At 40.5% G+C, this 25106-nt stretch overlaps 1 protein-coding gene across 5 annotated transcripts in view; it reads right to left on the bottom strand.

Annotated features, from left to right (window-relative positions):
* DIPK1A (divergent protein kinase domain 1A) overlaps positions 1 to 25106 on the bottom strand; it is a 208014-nt gene that overhangs the window by 109526 nt on the left and 73382 nt on the right. For 3 of the 5 annotated variants that reach the window (XM_081486355.1, XM_081486363.1, XM_081486361.1), the window contains exon 1: positions 8512 to 8598. The exons of the other annotated variants lie outside the window; for them this stretch is intronic. In XM_081486355.1, the coding sequence (XP_081342481.1) occupies positions 8512 to 8565 (54 nt within the window). In that variant the 5' untranslated portion in view covers positions 8566 to 8598. Of the gene's footprint in view, positions 1 to 8511; positions 8599 to 25106 lie in introns of those variants that run through there. 5 annotated transcript variants of the gene reach the window in all.

Genomic DNA, 25106 nt, shown 5'->3' with positions numbered 1-25106 from the left:
CAAGACATGCAAATGGTCAAGAAGCACATGAAAAGATTCTCAACATCATTAATCATCAGGGAAATGCAAATCCAAACCATAGTGAGACATTACTTCAAACCCATTAGGATGGCTGGCCCAGTAAACAAACAAAAAACAAAATAACAAATGCTGACAAGGATATGGAAAAATTGGAGTCCTTGTGCATTGTTGATGGGAATATAAAATGATATAGCCACTATATAAAATAGTACAGACCTTCCTCAAAAATTTTAAATCAGAAGTACCCAGTGACGTGGCAATCTCACTTCTGGGTATATATACAAAATAATTGAAAGAATATCTCAAAGAGATATTATATTAGCACTCCCATGTTCCCTATGGCATTATTTACAACAGCCAAGAAGTGGAAGTAACCCAAATGTCCATCAACTGATGAGTGGATAAAAAAGGTGGTATACACATACAGTAGACTATTATTCAACCTTTGAAAACAAAGATATCCTATCATATACTACCAGACAAATACATCTTGAGGATATTCAAGTAAAATAAGCCAGTCACACACACAAAAAAATTACTGCATAATTCTACTTACACAAGTTATCTAAAGAAGTCAAACACATAGAAAGTAGAATGTGGTTACCAGGATGGTGTGGAGGGGAAAAAGGGGAATTCTTATTCAATAGGTACAGAGTTTCAGTTTTGCAAGATTACAAGTTCTACAGATTTGTTGCCGAAAAATGTGCATATGTTAACAGTACTGTACTATAATCTTAAAAATGGTTGAGATGGTAAACTTTGTGCTGTGTGTTTTTGACCACAATAAGAAAACAAAAGGGAAAAAAATCCACAACACCATGATCACCCCTAAAACAGATATTTAATTTCATTAAATAATCATCAAAAAAATCCCCTACTATTTCTAAAGAAAAATTCATCGACTAATATTTTGAGTCTTTTAAACACGTTCATTTTGCAGTGTTCTGGTTTTTCTTAACCCATTTGCATTGTAGATTAAAGGGTTTTAAAGAAAAATTATTCACAAAATATTTAAATGTCTAGAAATAAATGTTAAAAATGTGAGACATTTATCTTTCCAGTCAGTGTCAAAAGATGGTATTTAACAGAATGGTATAGTATTGTTTTTCAAAGCCACTTTAAGGAATGAAAACATTAAAATGAAAACCATAAAAAAAGAAAACTTCTATAAAGAATACAAAACATTAAGATGAAAAGCTGAGGTACTGGGAAGATAACAATGAAGAAACCCTTTTACTGCATGCTATAGCCTGAAAGTGTGTGAGTATGAAATCTGCCTAAGAATTCACCATTTCTTTGAGTTTATTATAGTGACTAATAGTAATATCAAAAGGCTGCATTGTAATTCTATGCTTGAATTTAAGACATTATGGGATACATATGCTCCCTGTATATTCACTAGTTTCAGAAAGCTAATCATTGTTATGGAGATTCAGTTTCAGGCAAAGGCAAAAGTTTAACACTGTACAGCAGGTATAAAAGAGCTGATGAACCACACCACCTACAGTCCTTCTCCCTTTGGAGAACAGGAAGCAATACTTGCTTTTATTACCCTTAGATTTAAATAATCCTGGGAGTTAAAAATGGGCAAGAAGCCATATTATTCTTACTACAGTATTTGTCAACATTGTCACTATTATCAACTAAACCATATCAGTAACCCTATAAGACACTAAATCCTGCAAAAATATCCACATGAAGTCAAAAAGAACCAAACCATTTACAGCAGTCACATTTGAAGACTACTACTAATGTAAATCAAAGAGCCAGGTAGGTATCAGAAATGTTAGTGTCGACACCCTCATTAGAACATGCCATTTATTCATCCATTCGTAACAGCCCTACTGAACACATTGAAACTGCTAGTTATTTTTAAGAGGCTACCTGAAGAAATTTAAAACTTTTGCAATTTAAAGGACTTGAAAAGCCTTCAGAAGTACCCAAGTGTCTCAGACTTCAAATGCCATTAGCATTCCAGCAGCCGTTTATATGTAACAGGGCACATAGGCAGAATGACTGGAATGGAAAATGTGTCTAATCTAAGTATAGAGAATTAGCTTAAATTGTCTTAACTTTCATTCTTCCAGGACTTAATGACAGTGAGAAGAAGAAAGGTATTATAAAGTAAAACCAATGAATTATAGGGCTGTTGTGTTATCAGTCCCACTCAGGCTATGAGCAAACTCTAAACAAAGTGGATCCTAATTTGTAGAAAACACACTGCTAAGAAGAGGCAAACACAGGCGTCAACCTGGGTCACCACACAGGCCCCAAAGAGTACCATCACAACGGTGTGTGGAAGAAAAACACTGCCTAAAAATGGTCCAAACTAGTGAACATGAACACACCCACAGATCCTGTTCTCAGAGGCAGGATTCTACTCTGTTCAATGCGCCACAACATGTAGCTAGTCCAGGAAATACTAATTCCCAGGTAAGCTTTCAACAAAATAGACAGGAAGGATAGAACTTAAAGTTAACGTGCTCTGGGAATGCTGCCTTGCCCTGAGCCGTTGTTTGCTCAGGTAAATGCTGGTGGGCTATATCTACTTCAAGCAGATCACAAGCCCTCTTGGTTCACAGAGAGGCTGCACAGGCAAACACTGTGCCTGTACCAGTCCTCTGGACGAAGTACTCTCTGCACCAAAAAGCTGGCATGGGTGGACCCTATAACAAGAAGCAGTGAGAAGGACCACGTCAATGGGATAAACTGAATTTCTTTTTTTTACAGCTTTATTGAGATATAATTCACATACCATACAATTTATTCAATTAAAGTATACAATTCAGTGGATCTTAGTATATTCATAGACTTGTGCACAGCATCAATTTTAGAATATTTCCTTTGCCCCAAAAGAAACCTCATACCCATTTCCCCACAACCCTCCCAGCCCTAGGCAAGAACTAATCTATCTTCTGTCTTTATAGATTTGCCTTTGCTGGCTACTTCATATAAATGGAACCCCAGAATATGTGATCTTTTATGAGTGACTTCTTTCACATGTTTAATGGTTTCAAGGTTCATCCATGTTATAGCATATATCAATTCTTCATTCCTCTTTATTGTTGAACAATATTCTACTACATGGATATATACCATTATCAGTTTTTCTCTTCACAAGCAGAAGAATATCCTTTGCTACATAAACAAAACTGTAAAAAGTAATTAGGGCCCCACATTAGTCCATAAATACTTCTTTAAGCCATATTATAGCCGAAAACTTATCATTAATTGCATAATACTACAGTTTCTAGAAAGTGTTGGTTGCTCAGTCATGTCCGACTCTGCAACCCCACGGACTGTAGGCTCCTCTGTCCATGGAATTCCCCAGGCAAGAACATTGGAGTCGGTTGCCATCTCCTACTCCAGAGGATCTTCCCAACCCAGGCATTGAACCTGGGTCTCCTGCTTTGCAGGTGGACTTTACCATTTGAACCACCAGTGAGGTCCACTGTTTCTAGAAACATTCTACAGTTTCTAGAAACATTATCAATTATCACAGTGACATTCGGATTAAAGAAAATACTGAGAATGAAGCTCCTTTTATAGTTAATTGCTTAAAAATTTTTCCTGTAAACTGCAGTAGGAAGAGAAACTTGCAAGTCCTAAGGCCTGAACATCTCAGAACAGAACTACTTTTGGACTCCACCCACTTGAAGACAGAACAGCAAAACTGCAAGTATACAAAGCTGGTCTCTGAAACTTTCCTCTCTTCTTGCTGGGCCCTTCACCTCTTCCTCCTATCTTTGAAATTTAATTCCTTCAGTGCTCTTCACCCCTAACCCCATCTCCAAACAAAACAAAATCTTTTATATATTTGTTGACTAATTACAGCTTTACTTTAAACTAAAATATTACATTTACATGGAAATATTACTTACACCAGACATTTTTAAGACTTTCTCCCAAAATCTGAGATGAGAATTAAGTTTTCCTTCAAAGAACTTCTGGTAGGAATCAGCTGGTAAGGGGAGAGTTTTTTGTTTTGTTTTTACCAAGAGACCCTCTCATATCACAGTAAATCCATCCCATGGCAAATCATATTTAGTCATTCTCTCAGAATAATGCATATGTAGGAAAATGAAAGAAAGTAAGAAACTGCTGTTAATTTTGTTAAGGCATGATAAGGGTATTATGATTATGTCAAAAATATCATTATCTGTTAGAAATTCATACTGAGGCACTTAAATGAAATTATGTGATATATGGGATCTGCTTCAAAATATTTTAGTTGGAAAAAGGACACAGGGGAAGGGAGATGAAACAAAATACTGATAATTGTTGAGGGCAAGTGATAGGTACCCGAGAGGACATTATTCTTTTCTGTTTTATGTATGTATAAAAATTTCTATAGTAAAATACTTTTAAAAAAGAGAGAAACTGTTCTCTTCCTCTCAGGCAGTCTTTTGTTAATTCACGTTTTCTTCATAGCACTTTTATTTCTAAGGTTATTTGATTAATATTTGTCTCCTTGACTAGACTTTAAGCTCCATGAGGATAACACGGGTGTTTGTTTAGTTTCTGTAGAATCCCACCCACCTCACAGAGTTTCTGGCATGTGAAAGGCATTCAACAAATATTTACTAAGTAAATGATGAAGTCAGTAAAATTGAGTCATATCATGCTCCTAGATCAATAAAGACTCAACAAATAAAAGGGGGGATGATAGAAAGTCAGGGACCTTTGGTTGAAGGAATTGAACATATTTACCTACATGTATTTACCATTTAAGTTCACATGCTTTTCTATTAAAAATGCAGTTAAGATGTCACAAAATAGATTTAACTTCATCTAGCTAAGTTGCAGAAAAACATCTACTTCTGCTTTATTGACTACGCCAAAGCCTTTGACTGTGTGGATCACAACGAACTGTGGAAAACTAAGAGATGGGAATACCAGACCACCTTACCTGCTTCCTGAGAAACCTGTATGCAGGTCAAGAAGCAACAGTTAGAACTAGACATGGAACAACAGACTGGCTCCAAATAGGAAAAGGAGTACGTCAAGGCTGTATATTGTTACCCTGTTTATTTAACTTATATACAGAATACATCATGTGAAATGCCAGGCTGGATGAAGCACAAGCTGGAATCAAGATTGCTGGAAGAAGTATCATTAACCTCAGATACACAGATGACACCACCCTTATGGCGGAAAGTGAAGAAGAACTAAAGAGCCTATTGATGAAAGTGAAAGAGGAGAGTGAAAAAGTTGGGTTAAAACTCAACATTCAGAAAACTAAGCTCATGGCATGTGGTCCCATCACTTCATGGCAAATAGATGGGGAAATAATGGAAACAGTGACAGACTTTTATTTTGGGGGGCTCTAAAATCACTGCAAATGGTGACTGGAGCCATGAAATTAAAAGATGCTTGCTCCTTGAAGGAAAAGCTATGACCAACCTAGACAGCATACTAAAAAGCAGAGACATTACTTTGCTGACAAAGGTCTGTCTAGTCAAAGCTATGGTTTTTCCAGTAGTCACGTATGGATGTGAGAGCTGGACTATAAAGAAAGCTGAGCACTGAAGAATTGATGCTTTTGAACTGTGGTGTTGGAAAAGACTCTTGAGAGTCCCTTGGACTGCAAGGAGGTTCAAGGAGGTCCATCTTAAAGGAAATCAGTCCTGAATATCCATTGGAAGGACCAATGCTGAAGTTGAAACACCAGTACTTTGGCTACCTGATGCGAAGAACTGACTCATTGGAAAAGACCCGGATGCTGAGAAAGATTGAAGGCGGGAGGAGAAGGGGACGACAGAGGATGAGATGGTTGGATGGCATCACCGACTCGATGGACCTGATTTGAGTAAGCTCTGGGAGTTGGTGATGGACAGGGAAGCCTGGTATGCTGCAGTCCATGGGGTCACAAAGAGTCAAACATCACTGAGTGACTGAACTGAAACTGAGCTTATCCTCACTACATTCACATGATTACACAGCTAAGAGCTACAATTTCTACTTTATGATATGGAAACTATGGAACCAGAAAGTTACGAAATTTTTTCAAGGTCATAATGAACCAGATGCACAAATGAACAAAACTCAGCTCTGTCCTCACCTCACACTGTTCCCAAAGGAACATGATTTTAAAGAAAATCAGGGACTTCCCTGGCTGTCCACTGTTTACGACTCCACCCTCACAATGCTCAAAGCCTGGTCAGGGAACTAAGATCCTGCAAGCCACATGGTACTGCCAAAAAACAACAAAAATAAATAAAATAAAATTTAAAAGATAATAAAAATAAAAAATGAAAGGAGTATTGTATATGTTAATTCAACTTTCAGTGACTGAGAAACTGAATAGATAGCTGTACAATAGTCTTAGACGAAAATATTTTTCTTTGACTTCAACCAAAACAATTTACAGGTTGAAGCACCTAGTGAAAGAAAAAAAAAAGTGAGACCTCACCAGGCTCTTCTGCCCACGGAATTCTCTAAGCAAGAATACTGAAGTGGGTAGCCATTCCCTTCTCCAGGGAATCTTCCCAATCAGGGATCAAACCCAGGTTTCCCACATAGCAGGCATTCTTTACCATCTGAGCCACCAGGGAAGCCCCGAACGGTAGAAGTAGTATTAAAAATAAAAGGTGAAGCATTTAAGCAATGGAGAACAGAAGAAGGCATGACACTGAGTAATGTGAAGGCCTTTTTATTCAGCGGGTTAAACTGAAAATGTATGGTGAAGGACAACTAACAAGAAAATTCCTAAAGAGAATAAATACTAATACCAAGACAATGTTTAAAACACCGGTGCTCCAGGTTCCCAAGTTCTAAAATTTATCACAAATATAATACTATAATCAACAAAGTTTTCTATTTAATCATTATTTTATATAGAAATAACCTAGTAATATATCACTATGCCCCCAAATCCTTTTGAAATGCTGAAGACCTGAGTTTACCTTAATTTGGTAATGGATAATGATGCACACATTCTGGAAGGCAGAATTACTAAATGTTTGCCATTAACAGAGCCCTAACTATTTGTAAAACTAACCTTAACTCAGCCAATCTGAAAGTTCTTATGCTAAGGTGCCAAAAAAATGTCACAACCACATGTGTGGAAAACGTTGAGAACCAAATGAATCAAAGTCTAAAAGTGTGCCACAAAATCTAAAATAAAAAAAAAAAAGCTAGATAGTTTTAGTTAAGAAAAAACATTTTAAGTATCTCAAACTAATTTTGAGAATAGAGTCTGCAAAGTGGTTTGTTTTCCTTTTTTTTTTTCCCTCTTCACATATAAAGGGTTACAAAGAGGTATCTGGCCTGGATTGAATTCTACACTGGGTTGCTCTACTGTTACTCGTGGCACAATTACTACTGGTGGAGTTGCTACAAAGGCTCAGAATATTCAGTTTTACTCTTATATTCTTCATTTCATGAGCTGTCAATCAAGCTTCCAACTTGAACTACATCACTCATTGCAGAGTAATGATTCACACATGCAATTTCCAAACAAAAATGAAAGATTTACTTGCCCCACGACGGTTTCTTCTCAACTTTTAAAATAATTGATAAAAGCACCACCTGAGTATGAATTCCCATCCCAAAATAATCTATCGATACCTTTGAGCGTTTTAATGTAAGCGGTAAAGGAATACTGTCCTCTGAATGCAGACAGAACTGCTGACCCACGCGAAGAACTGATTTGTAGTTGTTTTTCCACTTGGGTGATGGATTTGCGCTCAGCTACTCATGGTGTCTACTAGGTCCCCCTGGTGACTAACAGTACATGAAAGCTGTAGTAGGGTTCGAAGACACAGACTGGCAGCGGAATAGAGGGTGGAATGGGAAATTATGAAAAATTAACACGCGAATAGTATACATGACATAACAGAATTACATTTGCATTGTTGGGGTATTCGTGATTCGCACAAGACATTGTTCCCTTCCTTTTAAAACGCAAACATCCATCCTCCTCGCTTGAGCCCTTGCTCCCGTTTAAATCACGGGTATGATGGAGATCGAACCAAGTGGTTCAGCCCGAGGCACATGCCGTTTCACCAGGGTTTGAAGAAAACACTGATGTGACAATTTGTTATAATTTTCTAAAATATGGAGGAATGACACACCACCTTTCCTACCACCTACTGAGGACTCAGGACTGAGCCGAGAACAGCCGCCCTGAGGGGCCCACCAGGGAGGGGGGAGGAGAGCAATGGACCAGGGAGAAGACCGCGGCACGTCCCGAGCCCAACTGCGGAGCCCCAAACGCGAGGGGCGTGGAGTAGCACCTGGGTCACGTCCCAGGGCTCTCAGGATGCGAGGCGCCGAGGGAAAGCCCGGACCGGTCGGGACGCTGGGGGGGCGGCGGGACAGCGCCGCGGTGGAGGCTGCGGCGCCCGGTCAGCGAAGGAGGGCGCGCCGCCAGGTGCCGGACGGCAGGGGGCAGCGGGGTTCGGGCGGGCGCCGACCCAGCGAGGGAAGAGGAAGGCGGGCAAGTCCCGCGCAGAGAGCGGGAGCGCGGCGGGCTCGCCGCCGGCCTACCTGGAGGTAACAGGGCTTCCTTAGCCAGGCCCCCGGACAGAGACTCCTCGCCATGGTAATCACACATCGCCCCGCCGCGCCGCAGTCAGAGGCGGACCCGAGCGCCGGCGACCCGGCTCCCCGCCTTTCCCCGCCTCCCCGCCCCCAGTCCGGCCGGGCCCGCCCACTCCTCCGCCCCCGTCGCGGCGCGCGCCGCGCTCCCCCAGGCCCCGCTGCGGCGACGGCGGCCGGCGGCCCGAGGCCCGGCCTCCTGCTCTGCTAGCCCGTCTGCCGCGGCTGTCAGAACCGCCGTTGCCGGCTCTGCCATAAAGGGGAGTCGTGCCTCGCTCGGCCGACACAAATCCAACTGCGCCTCGCGCTTAAAGGGGAGGCGTGCGGAGGAAGGAGGGGGCGCCGCGGAAGCCGGGGTGTCGCTTGCTCGGCGCCGGGAGGGGAGGGCCGGGGAGCCCAGCTCTCCGAACACGCCGACCTAAGTGGCTGCTCCCGGCTACCCACTCCCCTGGCCGCGCGTCCCGCCACCCCGCCCGGCAGGTCTGACGCTCCGTTTGGACTCTGCTCCTTCAGCCCGGACGTGTATGGGCGGGTTGCGTGGAAATTCAAGGGAAGCTTTGGGGCTCATTCCCTGGGGACCGGCTTTTTCCTCCCTCGCGTACCGTGGCCCGTGCGGCCGCGGGAGCAACCGACTGGCGCATCCCCTGAGCCGACGCAGACGGCGCTCCCCTCTACTGAATGTAACCTGCCCCCACATCCAGCCTTAAACTCTTACAGCCTTAAACTTGTTTTTCCTGAGTACTTTTTTAAGTCTGACCTTTTTGGTTTGAATTACTTTAAAACAGCGTTAGAGTCTTCCTGGCCCTACCCACGAACCTTGAGTCAAAAGAGAAAAAGACAAACATTACTAAATTAAATACAGTTCTGAAGTCAGGAGACCCGGGACGTGGCACAGCTACTCAGTTAAGGCTACATAACACAGGGTGTGGTGTCTTTCTTTTGACAGTGAAGTCCAAATAAGGGAAAAAACAGCCATCCTAGCGGGAGAACAGCTGTTGATCCTAGTGACTTGTAATGTAAGAAGTGCATTTTTGCTTCTTTTTACCCCATAAGTTGCCACTTAGAACTCGGGCCTCTTGCTCTGACAAGAGGTTTCCTTAGGAGCAAAACTTGACTAACTCGCACTGTGGTTTTTACCCAAGCTTTGTTCTAGTGCTTTCCGTTTCTGAAGAATTGCGTTCTTGCCCGCCCCTCCCCCAACCCAAGCATAAACACAGGTTTAAAACCTGTGTGGTATTTTATTGCTGCAAATAAACCCGTTTTTCATTGATCTTTCATCTTGGGTTAAAAGATTTCAGGAATTTCTGAGTATGATACGCACTGGTTTAATTCGTTCTTTTATTCATTCAGTAAACAAATATTAATTGAGCCCCTGGACATTGTTCTAGTTGATTGGATTATATACCTGAGCAAAATACAAAACCCTCAGCCTTTGTGGATATTACATTCTGGAAGTGGGGCAGCAGGCAATAAGTAATACATAAGAAAATCAAATGGGATAATAAAGCCGATAGGGGATATGTTAAAAAAATAAACCAGTGGAGATGAGGAAGACTACAGGTAGAGTTGGTTAGGAGAGAAAGATCAGGAATTCGGTATTGGACTTTTTTACATTCAAGGTATCTATTGGAAATTCAAGTGAAGATCTTAAGTAGGCAGTTGTACATGGGAGTGCAGTGTTAAGAAGGGTGGTCCAAGCTACCATATGCATCATAAGAGATATCAGCATTTTTTTTTTAAAGATGAGAGTTATGTTTTATTCTGTGACCTTACTGAGGACTATAGCCCAGGATATATAGGAGTTTTTGCCAGCTCAGTAGTATGATCTAAAAGTCATCAGAAACTTAGATTTGTCCAAAAGTAGAGATATTAAGTGATATTTAAAGTCACAAGGAAGTAAATATAAATAGAAGAGAACCAAAGATGACACCTTGTAACTTCAAGGCAGGATAGTGAATGAGCCATCAGAGGAGACTGAAAAGAAACAGCCAGTGAAGTTGGTGAGCCGAGGGTGAGGTGCCTGAAAGTCAAGTGAATATAATGTTATCAAGGAGGTGTCAGTGCTTACATGTGAGTGAGGAAGTGAGGACTGAGAAGTAACTACTGGATTTAGCACCATGGAGGCTATGGGAAATGGAAAAAAAAGCTTGAGTGGGTTTAAGAGAAAACTGAAGGAGAGAAATCGGAGATACTAATGTTATAGGCAATTCTTTTTAGAAGTTCTCCTGCAGAGGGGAGCCCCAAAACGATCGTGGGGAGCCTACCACCACAGTTAACTGGTGGTGGAAGTGGAGTCAAAAGTAGGTTGGCCAAAAAATTGAAATATTTGTTTCAATGAGAATGATCTAGAAGAGAAGGAAATTTTTATGAAGGAGCAAGAAGAGAATTGTTAGAGTGGTGCCTTTGAAAGGGGAAAAGTTTATGATCTAGCACACAAATGAAAGGATTATCTATAGACATGGGTACAGACTGTTCATCCATGAAAACTGGAGGGAAGGTCATAGGAGCTGTGGTGAGAATCTGTGGAAGTTCTCTTCTGATTGTATTTTTCAGAGACATATGACGTAAGGTCATCAGGGAAGAGGAGATTCGGAAGAGTAACTGAAGGTGATGAGAGAAGCAAAGATTCATCCAGGAGAACAGAAAGATGAATAAACTAGGAAAGAAAATATATCATAGGCTTGCTGAGTGTCATTAAGGGCCCACTTGAGTTCATGGTCATAAATTTAAGTGGGATAAGTCAGTGTGTTTGTCCTTTCTTCCTCCAGCAGTAATTGCCTGAGCCAGGATGGAGGCTCAAAGTAAGCTTAGAATTCTATGCAATTAGGTTTTTCCAAGGAAATAAGAGCAAAGACAGGGGCACAAGAAGGTCAAAGATGTAAGGGAGTGAGTATGATTCACCACAGAGTTTTAAGATGAGAGAATAGTAGATATGGAGGGACTAAGGTCAGAAAAAAATGTGGTTGGATCAGTGAATTGCAGGTCCTTTTGGGGTTGAGGGACTGTAGGAGTCCAACAACAAGAGGGAATGATCTGAAAATATAGGTGTAACATAAAGAGTCTGGCTCCATTTTTTATATTTGATGACAGCTTTCAAGCCCCACCACTTCTTTGCTCCCTGTGTCCCACATCTGGGAAAATTGATCAGAAAGCCCAGCTGCTCACTCCTTTGGTGCCCATAGGAAGTTCAAACTATACAAGAGACTGTCCATGCAAGGGACGCTTGACCCTGTCCCCCCATCCCCACCCCAAACACCATAAACCCTAAGAAAGTCTCCTCTCTCTGCTCCCTCAAGTGATATTCAGACCAGCTTGGAGACTGCCCTGCTCTCCTCAGAAAACTTCTCTATGTGTGTAATAAACTTTTTCATACTCTGAAAAAGTTGGTACATGTGTAGCATCATCAGTCTTGACATCCCAAACAAAATTCAGGTGGAGGAATCTATCTCAAGTCTGCAGAATGACCATAACAATGTGGCAGTTTGAGTGGGATGCATGCAATAAAGATTATGGAGAAGTGATGAAGTGAATTTGACAATGCCAATGAATGGCTATGGAGTCTGGAATACAGTGTCATTGGAAGACAGTCAAAGAGGGAGTATCATGAGGATTCTGTCTATACATATTAAAAACACCAAGATTTAGGACAAGAGAGACACTGGATAGGAAGTGTGTACTAAACCTTTTCAGTCGTGTCTGACTCTGTGATCCTATGGACTGCAGCCTGCCAGGCTCCTCTGTCCATGGGATTCTCCAGGAATACTGGAGTGGGTTGCTGTGCCCTCCTCCAGGGGATCTTCCTGACCCAGGGATCAAACCTGCATCTCATATCTACCTGCAGGCTGGTTCTTTACCACTAGTGCCACCTGGGAAGCCCCCTGGATAGGATGCCAGTAGCCAAAAGTTAAAGTCCTTGAGAAATAATTCGGAGTGATCTATGAGTGAGTAGGGGACTACCACAATGAGGAGAGTGATATGAGTGATATGTCCTCTCATCAGAGGTCATGAATTAAAGAAACAAATACTTTAGGGGGAGGAATTAGGAGATGGGGAGAATAGCCTGAGAGAAGCAATGAAGAGTAAAGAGGATCTCTCCCACCTCCAAGTCTTCCAAGGGTTCTGGGAAGGTTGCAGGGACAACAGCATCCACAGAGGGTAAGCCAGGTTTGCTTTAGAACAAGAAGGTGAAGAAATAAGAGATAGAGGATACAAAGGTTTTCACTGAAGATGAACTGTGAATTCCAGAGGACACAGTGGAAAGAGTCTCAGAAATTGGTGTGTGGTAAAGGGGTTCAAAATAGGTGATGTGAAGAGCCCTGAGTGATTTAGTGGGTGGAAGATGAAGGGTGATCTGGGAGTCTAGGATTTCTTATGGTAAAGGATATAAACAGTAATAACAGGGATAAAGTTTCAACCAAATGAGAAGTGATTGTCAATTTCCGCTTAGAATCAACAAAGAATCAATGTAGGGTTTCCCTGGTAGCTCAGTGGTACAGAATCCGCCTGCAGTGCGGCTTCCATCCCTGGGTTGGGAAGATCCCCTGGAGAAGGAAATGGCAACCCACTCCAGTGTTCGTGCCTGGGAAATGCCAAGCAAGGAAGAAACTGGCAGGCTTCATACAGTTCCTGGGTTCACAAAAGAGTTGGACATGACTTAGTGACTAAAACAACAAAAAGAATCAATGTAGTTAACATTTTCTTAATCAAAAGGGGGAAATTAGTTTTCTATTCATTTTCATGTTCAATTCTCATTTGGGTAGTTTCTCTTGTCATCCCATGTAGGGCAGCAGCTACCCTAGGGTCCATTCTGGGAACCTCCTAGGTGGGTTTGATGAGTTCTCGTACCTTTGGACTTATACTTTTTGCTTTAAATCTACATGTGAGTCCCAAGATTGATCCAAGCAGGTTGACCTGTGGCCAATTTGGGTAAGAAACATTCTACCTCTTGACCTGGCTCCCCTTCCACATGCATTACAGTTGCCCTGTGAATTCTTGATGTCATATGGTGGAACTACCTTATGAACATCTAAATTTACCTGTTTACCTAGCATCCATTCTTGTGAACTTAAAAGTCTGTTTTTCTAAGTAAAAGCTAGGTAATGCAAAATTAATGGTTGTGTAGCTGATCTATATGGTTGTGTTCAGAGGTAATTTGTGGCCTCTTAGTCCTCGTGTGTAACATAACTTTGGACGTCCAGAGACAAAAAAACAACTCCACGGTTTCAAACATAGAAAAATCAATATCAATGGTCTTTAGATTTTTTTGGTTCAGTTCAGTTCAGTCTCTCAGTCATGTCTGATTCCTTGCGACCCCATGAACCGCAGCACACCAGACCTCCCTGTCCATCACCAACTCCCGGAGTTTACCCAAACTCATGTCCATTGAGTCAGTGATGCCATCCAACCATCTCATCCTCTGTCATCCCCTTCTCCTCCTGCCCTCAATTTTCCCCAGCATCAGGGTCTTTTCAAATGAGTCAGCTCTTTGCATGAGGTGGCCAAAGTTTTGGAGTTTCACCTTCAACATCAGTCCTTCCAATGAACATCCAGGACTGATCTCCCTTAGGATGGACTGGTTGGATCCAAGGGACTCTCAAGAGTCTTCTCCAACACCACAGTTCAAAAGCATCAATTCTTCGGCACTCAGCTTTCTTTATAGTCCAACTCTCACATCCATACCGAGAAGGCAATGGCAGCCCACTCCAGTACTCTTGCCTGGAAAATCCCATGCACGGAGGAGCCTGGTAGGCTGCAGTCCATGGGGTCACTAAGAGTCGGACACGACTGAGCGACTTCACTTTCACTTTTCACTTTCACGCATTGGAGAAAGCAATGGCAACCCGCTCTAGTTTTCTTGCCTGGAGAATCCCAGTGACGGGGGAGCCTGGTGGGCCGCTGTCTATGGGGTCGCACAGAGTCGGACACAACTGAAGCGACTTAGCAGCAGCAGCAGCAGCAGCACATCCATACGTGACCACTGGAAAAACCATACCCTTGACTATACAGATGTCTCTGTTTTTTTAATATGCTGTCTAGGTTGGTCATAACTTTCTTTCCAAGGAGTAAGCATCTTTTAATTTCATGGCTGCAATCACCATCTACAGTGATTTTGGAGCGCTCGAAAATAAAGTCAGCCACTGTTTCTACTGTTTCCCCATCTATTTGCCATGAAGTGATGGGACCGATGTCATGATCTTAGTTTTCTGAATGTTGAGTTTTAAGCCAACTTTTTCACTCTCCTCTTCCACTTTCATCAAGAGGCTCTTTAGTTCTTCTTCACTTTCTGCCATAAGGGTGATGTCATCTGCATATCTGAGGTTATTGATATTTCTCCTGGCAATCTTGATTCCAGCTTGTGTTTCATCCAGCCCAGCATTTCTCATGATGTACTCTGCATATAAGTTAAATAAGCAGGGTGACAATATACAGCCTTGACGTACTCCTTTTCCTATTTGGAACCAGTCAGTTGTTCCATGTCCAGTTCTAACTGTTGCTTCCTGACCTGCATACAGGTTTCTCAAGAGGCAGGTCAAGTGGTCTGGTATTCCCATCTCTTTCAGAATTTTTCACAGTTTATTGTGATCCACACAGTCAAAGGCTTTGGCTTAGTCAATAAAGCAGAAATAGATGTTTTTCTGGAACTCTCTTGCTTTTTCAATGATCCAGCGGACTCCCAAAAGAATTTTGAAAAATTCTTCTATCTCTTCTTCATTTTTATATCAGCATCCAAATCTTTTTCTCATAAAATCAAACAATTGGAAAGGAAGTTATTTCCAGCATTATGTTGTAAATATTGGCATTTGAAAATAAAATAGTTACACAACTCTTTTATCCAGTTGAATTTAAATACTATCTCTATTTAATACAATTGAAAGAGTATCATTCATTTGATGAGTAAATGAAACATTGTTTCTTTAGCTATCAGAAATGTAACACTGTTCCTTTTTCTTCTTGAACTTTAATAATTGCATTCCCTTATAACATTTTTTTCCTGTTACATACTTTTACATATTCTAATCTATTTTTCAACCAACCATTCTTCTCTGCAATAGACATTTTAATGCCTTTTACTCTCATTGAAAATTTTATTTTAATTTTTGAATATGTATATTCTCACCTAGTTCAAAAATAAAGCCGAAATAAAAATATACATTGAGAAGTCTTATTCCCACACTCTTGCCTTTCTACCTTGTCCATACCCACATAGAATTTTTATTGCATTCTTCCAGTGTCAGTGTTCCTTTATAGAAATAAAAGCAAAATTGAATGTATTTTTAAACTTCAATATAATTTCATCCCCTTTTCTTAAATAAAAGATGGATTATTTAATTATATTTTTTAAAAACTGCAGTGTGACAATCCACTAATTAGTATTAATGAAAATACACTGATTAAACCAATATCAAATCATACTCTTGATAAGAAGTTTTTCTTTCCCTTTCCTCTTGATAATGGGGTTGGATCACAGAACTTGACTTACATTCTTCAAGGATATTTTGGAAACCTAGCTGCTTTTAGTTCTTTGAGCTCAACACCAGTGAGAGCAGAGGTTGCAAACTGCAGCCCTGGGCAGATGTGTTTTGTTTGACTGGCCCAACGTGAACAGAATAGGACACTTTACATAAAGGTCCAGATTTTTACTTTTTTAAAAAATCAGATGATCAACTAGCCAAGTCTTTCATTCACTCAGCAACAATGAGCTGGCACTGAGTACCTCCTCCTTCTTTGAGGGGGCTAAGGCTCTGCAGTTTGCCACAGGTCCCTCACTCCTTAATTCTCCTGCCCTAGCCCCCCACATTTATTTATTTTTCCAGTCTGGTCCTTGCAGGCATTTGACATTATGACCTCTGAGTTAACCTCACAGTGATTTGGGCAAGTAGACCCAATCAGGAGCTTCTGTGAAGCTTCAAAATGGGAAGCAAGAAAGGGAACTAGTAAAGAGTATAGAAGGGAGGAGATTAGGCTCTGGATGACTAATGCAATTAAAAAAGAACCCACGTTTTACCAGAACTTCCCTAGAGAAAAGAATAGACAAATTGTCTATTTACACTGTTTAGCCTGTATCCACTAGATGGCTTAGGGTATTGGTTAGCCAAGGTGGAAACTAAATTTGTACTCCAGAAAAAATGAGTCTGTTGTGTTTTAGGCATGAGAACATAGACTAAAAGGAGAGATAGGGTTCTCTTTTATCTTCTACGAAAAGGCAAATTGGATATTGAAGTAAAAAAAGATTCCAGTGGTTCTCTAATTTTCCACTAACACCACCATGTAATACTATGAACCTTTTATGTCCAAAATGTTATAAAACATTGTTAAGAGTATGGAATACATAAACCTTATATGAAGAAGGGTAAGTATTTTGTGTATCTGGCTTTTATATGGAATGCTTCAGAATAAAAAAAGAGAATAATCAGAATTCTAGTTTATTGTTATGTTACTAATACCTAGCACAGTACCTGGCATACATAAGGTAATTCATAAATATTTGTTGAAAGAATAAAAAAGAGAATAAATGAAGCTGTCAGGAGAATTAAAGGCATAAAAATAGAATAGATGTTAAAGATGTTTTTAACTTGAAAGCATCATTCAGAATCTGAAACAGAATCATTTATTCTATTCCTTATTATTATTGGTACATCACTGAAGACATTTTTTGGGGAATAGTTCCTCAAGAAAAGGAAAGGCCAATAACAATTTGATGCTAGGATTTTTGTCTGACTTGAGGCAGAATACTAAAACTCTGGCTATTGAAATTCCCCTAATGAAAGTTCGGTTCAGTTCAGTTCAGTCACTCAGTAGTGTCTGACTCTTTGCGACCCCATGAATCGCAGCACGCCAGGCCTCCCTGTCCATCACCAACTCCCAGAGTTTACCCAAACCCATGTCCATCGAGTTGGTGATGCCATCCAACCATCTCATCCTCTGTCGTCCCCTTCTCCTCCTGCCCCCAATCCTTCCCGGCATTAGAGTCTTTTCCCATGAGTCAACTCTTCGCATGAGGTGGCCAAAGTATTGGAGTTTCAGCTTCAACATCAGTCCTTCCAGTGAACACCCAGGACTGATCTCCTTTAGGATGGACTGGTTGGATCTTTTTGCAGTCCAAGGGATTCTCAAGAGTCTTCTCCAACACCACAGTTCAAAAGCATCAATTCTTCGGCGCTCAGCTTTCTTCACCGTCCAACTCTCATATCCATACATGACCACTGGAAAAACCATAGCCTTGACTAGACGGACCTTTGTTGGCAAAGTAATGTCTCTGCTTTTAAATATGCTATCTAGGTTGGCCATAACCTTCCTTCCAAGGAGTAAGCGTCTTTTAATTTCATGGCTGCAATCACCATCAGCAGTGATTTTGCAGCCCAAAAAAATAGTCAGACACTGTTTCCCATCTATTTCCCATGAAGTGATGGGACCAGATGCCATGATCTTAGTTTTCTGAACGTTGAGCTTTAAGCCAACTTTTTCACTCTCCTCTTTCACTTTTATCAAGAGGCTCTTTAGTTCTTCTTCACTTTCTGCCATGAGGGTGATGTCATCTGCATATCTGAGGTTATTGATATTTCTCCCGGCAATCTTGATTCCAGCTTGTGCTTCTTCCAGCGTTTCTCATGATGTACTCTACATATAAGTTAAAAGCAGGGTGACAATATACAGCCTTGACGTACTCCTTTTCCTATTTGGAACCAGTCTGTTGTTCCATGTCCAGTTCTAACTGTTGCTTCCTGACCTGCATATAGGTTTCTCAAGAGGCAGGTCAGATGGTCTGGTATTCCCATCTCTTTCAGAATTTTCCACAGTTTATTGTGATCCACACATTCAAAGGCTTTGGCATAGTCAATAAAGCAGAAATAGATGTTTTTCTGGAACTCTCTTGCTTTTTCAATGATCCAGTGGGTGTTGGCAATTTGATCTCTGGTTCCTCTGCCTTTTCTAAAACCAGCTTGAACATCTGGAAGTTCATGGTTCATGTATTGCTGAAGCCTGGCTTGGAGAATTTTGAGCATTACTTTACTAGCATGTGAGATGAGTGCAATTGTGCAGTAGTTTGAGCATTCTTTGGGAAAAGAAGAGAAGTGAAAAGCAAAGGAGAAAAGGAAAGATATTGCCATCTGGATGCAGAGTTCCAAAGAATAGCAAGGAGAGATAAGAAAGCCTTCCTCAGCAATCTGTGCAAAGAAATAGAGGAAAACAACAGATTGGGAAAGACTAGAGATCTCTTCAAGACAATTAGAGATACCAAGGGAACATTTCATGCAAGGATGGGCTCAATAAAGGACAGAAATGGTAGGGACCTAACAGAAGCAGAAGATATTAAGAAGAGGTGGCAAGAATACACAGAAGAACTGTGCAAAAAAGATCTTCATGACCCAGATAATCACGATGGTGTGATCACTCACCTAGAGCCAGACATCCTGGAATGTGAAGTCAAGTGGGCCTTAGAAAGCATCACTACGAACAAAGCTAGTGGAGGTGATGGAATTCCAGTTGAGCTATTTCAAATCCTGAAAGATGATGCTGTGAAAGTGCTGCACTTGATATGCCAGCAAATCTGCAAAACTCAGCAGTGGCCACAGGACTGGAAAAGGTCAGTTTTCGTTCCAATCCCAAAGAAAGGCAATGCCAAAGAATGCTAAAACTACCCTAATGAAAAGGTTGCAATAAAAGGCTTGTATGCAGAATTCCCAATGGCTGTAACAAGTGTGACAGAGATGATCATATAAAACCTGTCACATGGGAGTTATTGAAGGGATTACCTTATTACAGAGGGTTATGGTCTTCAGCAGGATATGAACTTGTCCTGAGACTGACAAGTTCAGTCTCTGGGAACAGTCTCAAGGTTTCATATAGACAAACTGTTAAGTTCATAGTGTTCAAACAGCATTCCACAATTCAGTTTGACTACCCTCTTAATTTTGTTTATAGTGGCTCAGATGGTAAAGAATCACCTGCAATGCAGGAGACCTGGGTTTGATCCCTGGGTCAGAAAGATTCCCTGGAAAAGGAAATGGCAACAGACTCCAGTATTCTTGCCTGGAGAATCCCATGGACAGAGGAGTCTAGTAGGCTACAGTCCATGGAGTCATAAAGAATCGAACAAGTCTGAGTGACTCAGCACATAATTTGGTAAAGAGTATGCCATGCTCTTTATCAAAGAGGAAGATTGAGTAGAGACAAGAATAAGCAAGAGATGACCTGGTAGCACTGCCAGAGCACTATTCATTGGGTGATTTGTAGTGTTTCTTTTCTTCTGAAGGCCAGTCCTAGATATTTCCCAATTCTCTTGAACACAAGAATAACCATCTTAATCCAGGAAACGGCTGATTCGCTCAGATGACTGCGGAGGACCCATCTGTTTCCTTGCTGATTACCCCAAGTAAAATCCAATTACAAGAACCAATTCAGGAAATGTCTTAAGAGGTCCAAATGTCATGTGGAGGATAATCCTTATCTTTTCCTGAGCTCCCCCCCCCTTTCTTTCTTTCTCTCTCTCTCTCCTTTTCTTCATTATTTCTTGTTCCCATGTAATGATTAGGAACTATCTGGAGAGAGTTCAATTGTTTGTCTGGTTCTGCCACTTTAAACCAGAGAGATTTTAAGTAACTTGCCTGGAGTCACACAGCTAGAAAGCAGCAGAACCACAGAAACAACTGGACTCTCTCCAGATAGCTCCTAATCGTTACAAGGGAACAAGAAACACTGAAAAGGAAAAAAAGAGAGAGAGAGAAAGAAAGAAAGGGGAGAAAGTTCAGGAAAAGATAAGAATTGCGCTCCACACGAAGTACGGAAAAATGCCATAAGGGTTCCAAACTTCATGTTATAGAGCTTGTAGCATAATACCTAGCAGAGAGTAAGTGCTGCACACGTAGAGATGTCTAAAATAGCACGCTGCTGGGAATTCCCCAGTGGTCCGGCTGTTAGGACTCGGCACTTACACTGCAGGCTCAATCCCTGGTTGAGGAACTAAGATCCCATAAGGCATGTGGCAAGGCCAAAAGTAAATAAAATAAAATTCTAGAAGACCATTACTATTTTTTTTGATGAAAAGAAACAATAAAAGGAGTTTTTTTTTTTAATTCAAAGGTATAACTGAATAGATTTATCATTCTTGTGTAATTTGTTATTGAACAACCTGAGTCAGCATCTTCAACAAACTTTCCCGAAAAGCTTTAGGTAAAAATTCATTTTTGAGTTTTAAGGGAATGAACTTTTCCATACAAATTAATTTTATTAGAAAACAAAACTCATCTCTTTAAGTACCGTCTCTCATAAAACTTTTGACCATTGTTACATTAATAGAGATCATTTTGAACTATGTCACCTAAATCCCTGTCTTATTAAACAGATTATAACGGATACAATTTAACAACTTCATGCTGTAGGACCATGCAATACAGAATCGCACATCTGGCATCTTAGAAGTGGGTTGGGTATGACCCTGTAATACCAGAGAGGAGAGGAGACCCAGTCTTGAACATATCCACTGGGAAAGAATTAGAACTTGGGGATACTGACATGCCAGACAGTGTTCAAAATATTTCTCGGTACCAGGCATAGTTCACAAAAGCAGTTGTCAGTGAGAGGCCCAAGGCAGCAGTTGATCACTGAATCAAGTTGACAGAAAATCAAGCAGCTCAGGGAAAGACAGTACTCTGGAATTTAGAACAGCAGGTTGGAAATGATCTCTCTAAAGCTTGTCAGGGTCTATATCCACCATCTTTGGGAAAGGCAGGGCTCTAAATTTTAGCAACTGTGCAGACAAGAAGCTGGGACATAAATTTTGGAAGAGAGGTCAAGGCAAAGTTTTAACGATTAGGATAGAGACACATGGAGAGATGTAAAGTTTAGAATCTTATCTAGATTAAACCAGTGGCAAGGATGACTTGAGCCCAGGTCATAGACTGTGAAGGTGGAATTATTTTTTTTTTTTAATCTTTCTCAGGTAAAGACACATTGAATAATCTGCCCTGGGTCTTACTGAGAGGCTTCACAGCTGGGATTATATCACAAGCTGTCTGACTCCCTACCTATTTCTGCTGTTTTTCTTTATTCTCTTTAAAATAAAACAGAGGTTATACTACTCTGGAAAATACAAAAATAACTGGATTTGGTTTTCTGATTCCAAGGAAAATTGCAACTTTACAATTCTAGAGTCACATCATTTATAATTTTTGAAGGGACAAGAGTGAGTTATATATTTATAAGAAATATATATTGTTAGTAAGGAATAGCTTGCTATATATGTACCTTAAGAATTAACTCTAATAAATTCCTGCATTCTCAAAGTAAATCTTTCAGTCTTCCTTAGTGGCTTAGTGGTAAAGAATCCACCTGACAATGCAGGAGATGTGGGTTCAATCCATGATCTGGGAAGATCCCACATGCTGCAGAGCAACTAAGCCCCTGTGCCACAACTATTGAGCCACTGCTATAGGGCTCAGGAGCCACAACTATTGAGCCCATGTGCCACAACTCCTAGAACCTGTGCTCCACAACAAGAGAAGCCACCACAATGAGAAACCCTTGTACCACAACCAAAGAGTAGCCCTTGCTCACCAACAACTGGAGAAAAGCCCACACAGCACTGAAGACTTGGCACAGCCAAAAAATAAATAAAATTATTTTTTTAAAAGATTGGTAAAAAAGAGAATAAAAGTAAATCTTTCAAAAGGAGTCAGTGTATCCCTATGAAGATAGCACAATTCAATTTTACCCATTTAAAAGAAATCTAAATTCTAAGAATTCTAAGTCTAAAAGAATCTAAATTCACATGCACAAAATTTTATAAGCTAAAAGTATCTAGTTCAAAGGAACAAAATTTTCTTGGCATGAAAATGGAGTATTATTAGAATCAATGATCTACCTGGTCCTTACTCTAAATTATTCTTAGATAATTATTATTACATGTATTACCAACAATAAATTACTTTCTATTAGACTTCATTTTTTTTTACTTTATAGTCTCTATTATTGCCTTTTGAGATTCAGATCTAAAGAAGACTGAACAAAAAGTATTTCCTCTTGATTGTTTCACCTTGGGCTCTAAAATGTCAGTGCTGGGATTGTGAATAAAGACGGTGCTTTGCAAAAAAAGGTTAAGAAAATCAAACGGGTAAGGAAAGCTGAAAGTGGATGTTTGCTAGGCAGTGGGCCAGCAGGCATGAAAAAATAGTTTAAAAGTACACAAGAACCAAAGGACCAAAATATATATATATATATATATATACATATATATATATATACGTATATATATATACATATATATATATATGTATATGTATATATATAATCAGTGATCCAGAAATGAAAGGCAGGCAAAATTTAGAGTATGCCAGAAATTAGGCAAGCAGATAGCAACTAAGTTGAACAGAAATCCCAAAGGAATGCTTTAGGAGACCAAGAATACCCAAAGCCAGGCGGATGGTTAGGAACCCAGTAAGCAAAAAAGAGGCAAGAGTTCTGGACAGCAGAAGTCAAGCACCCAGGCAAAGATGTCTACAAAGGAAACTTGATTCTCAGGCCAAACTGTGTCCAGCTTGGGACCGTCAGGAGAAATGGAAACCTAGTTCCCCAGGGAATACGGAATTGGTCCAACCAGAGGAGGTCCTCCTTTTTTCTTGTTAACAAAAGATTTGACTCTATGACTAGCTAAGCCTTTTTTCTTTTTCTTTCACTTGTGGACACTTTTATCCAGATACGAGTTCACAGCACTTTGTAGCTGTCTTCCAAGGTAATGTAACATTCTTAATCATTTTCCACAGATGCTGCTCTGATTCAACTTGGCAAGAGGCTTATAGTCTCTCAGGACAAGTTGAAAACTGAAAATAGATCCTACCCATTGATTCAGCAGGATTGGAGAGCTTGCTTCTTAATAATACCACACCAAGTTAGTATTTGTTGTGTCTAGGACATCCTATTCTATCCCAGCATGGGTCTGATTTTGTTCCAAAGGTGGTTTTCTTTTTAAAACAGAAGTATCAACAGCTGGTACCATGTTATTTTCTCCCTCTTTACAGAATGCTAACAAAAGTTCTACAGATATGAGTCTGGTGACATTTCCCTTCTCTTTATAGAGCACAGGTCTCACACAACCCACCCCCTGTCGAGGCCATCTGGAGAAATAGAATCTTTTATCTCTATAGGCGGAGGGTTTATCTGTTTCACTTCCTTGTTTAAGCTGGGGACCATCTCATGTAGTTACATACAGTTGGCCCTCCATATCTGTGGTTTCTGCATCCAATGATTGAACCAACAGCAGATCAAAAATATTTGAAAAAAATTTCAGAAAGTCCCAAAAAGCAGAACTTAAAGTTATAGTCTGCAGACAACTATTTACATAATACTTACATTGTATTATGTATTCTAAATTACCTAGAGATGATTTAAGGTATATGGGAGGATGTGCGTAGCTTATATGCAAATATTACACCATTTTATATAAGAGACTTGAACATCTGTGAATTTTGGTATCTTCGGGAGTCCTGGAACCACCCTGGCAGATATCAAGGGTCAACTATATGTGGATAAATGACTCTTTGCTCCTGCCTTACCTGACTTGGTTGATAGCAGAAGTTGAGGGCATCTCCTTAGAAGATAAAATTCCTTTTATATTCGGTTCATGGAATGAGAACCATGGATTCAGTTCTCCCTTTCTCCCTCAATTTCAAGGTCACTACAGGTTCTGACAGGGAATTTTACTTACATTTATTCTTCTAGAGACCCCTACAATGACTGTTATTTATATGGATTTGGATTAGACCACCTAAGGTTGAGTCTCAGCTCTATTATTTTCTAGCGATATGACTTTGGGCAAGTTACCTGATTTCTCTGGTGTCTAGTTTTCTCATCACTGTAAGATTAAAAATCATGCCTAGTTTTCTCATCACTGTAAGATTAAAAATGATGCTTAAGTCACAGACTTGTGTGAATTAAACAAACTATTCAAAAGTGTTTTGCATATTGCAGGCTTTCTGTGGAGATTAACGTAACGATTAAGTAACAGCCTTTGTACCTGAAGGGGAGAGGGCAGACACTGGTCCTATAGGTTATCCATCCATCCAGACCTATTTACATTTTAGGCTGTCCTTTCATGGTGCATAATTTTATTTAAAAAAAAAAAAAAAAAAACCACAACTCCCCAAGGGCTTTTTCCCCTATAGATGGCCTTCTTTTTGACTGGATAGAAATTTCCAGTGTGCTGGTCCTGAGAGAAAGTTTAGCTTCAATCCCCTTAGTCACTTCAACAGTGGCTGAATTGGTAACTCAACATTACCATTCTCTTAAGGAGCATTTGTCATAACTCAGTCATTATTTAAAATGCTTCAGTGGCTTCCCACCTGCCTGCTGGCATAGCTTCAGCTAGCACCACCGTCCCTCAGATGTCTGTGTTTCACCACAGGCCTCCTCTTTCAGTTCCCCTATTGCACTGTGCTTCCTCCTGCCATGTGGCTTTTGTGACGCACATTTCCTACTTCCCAAAATGCTTCTTGCCTTTTCTTATCCTCACCCCAAACTTCTGGGTATATCCTGCAGATCTCAATTCAAAG

The sequence above is a fragment of the Giraffa tippelskirchi genome, chromosome 5, assembly GCF_054371585.1.
Source record: "Giraffa tippelskirchi isolate mGirTip1 chromosome 5, T2T-mGirTip1v1.2.pri, whole genome shotgun sequence".
Classification (NCBI taxonomy): Eukaryota; Metazoa; Chordata; class Mammalia; order Artiodactyla; family Giraffidae; genus Giraffa; species Giraffa tippelskirchi.
The sequence above is the reverse complement of the archived record's forward strand: the minus strand, read 5'-3'. Positions and strand labels throughout refer to the sequence as shown.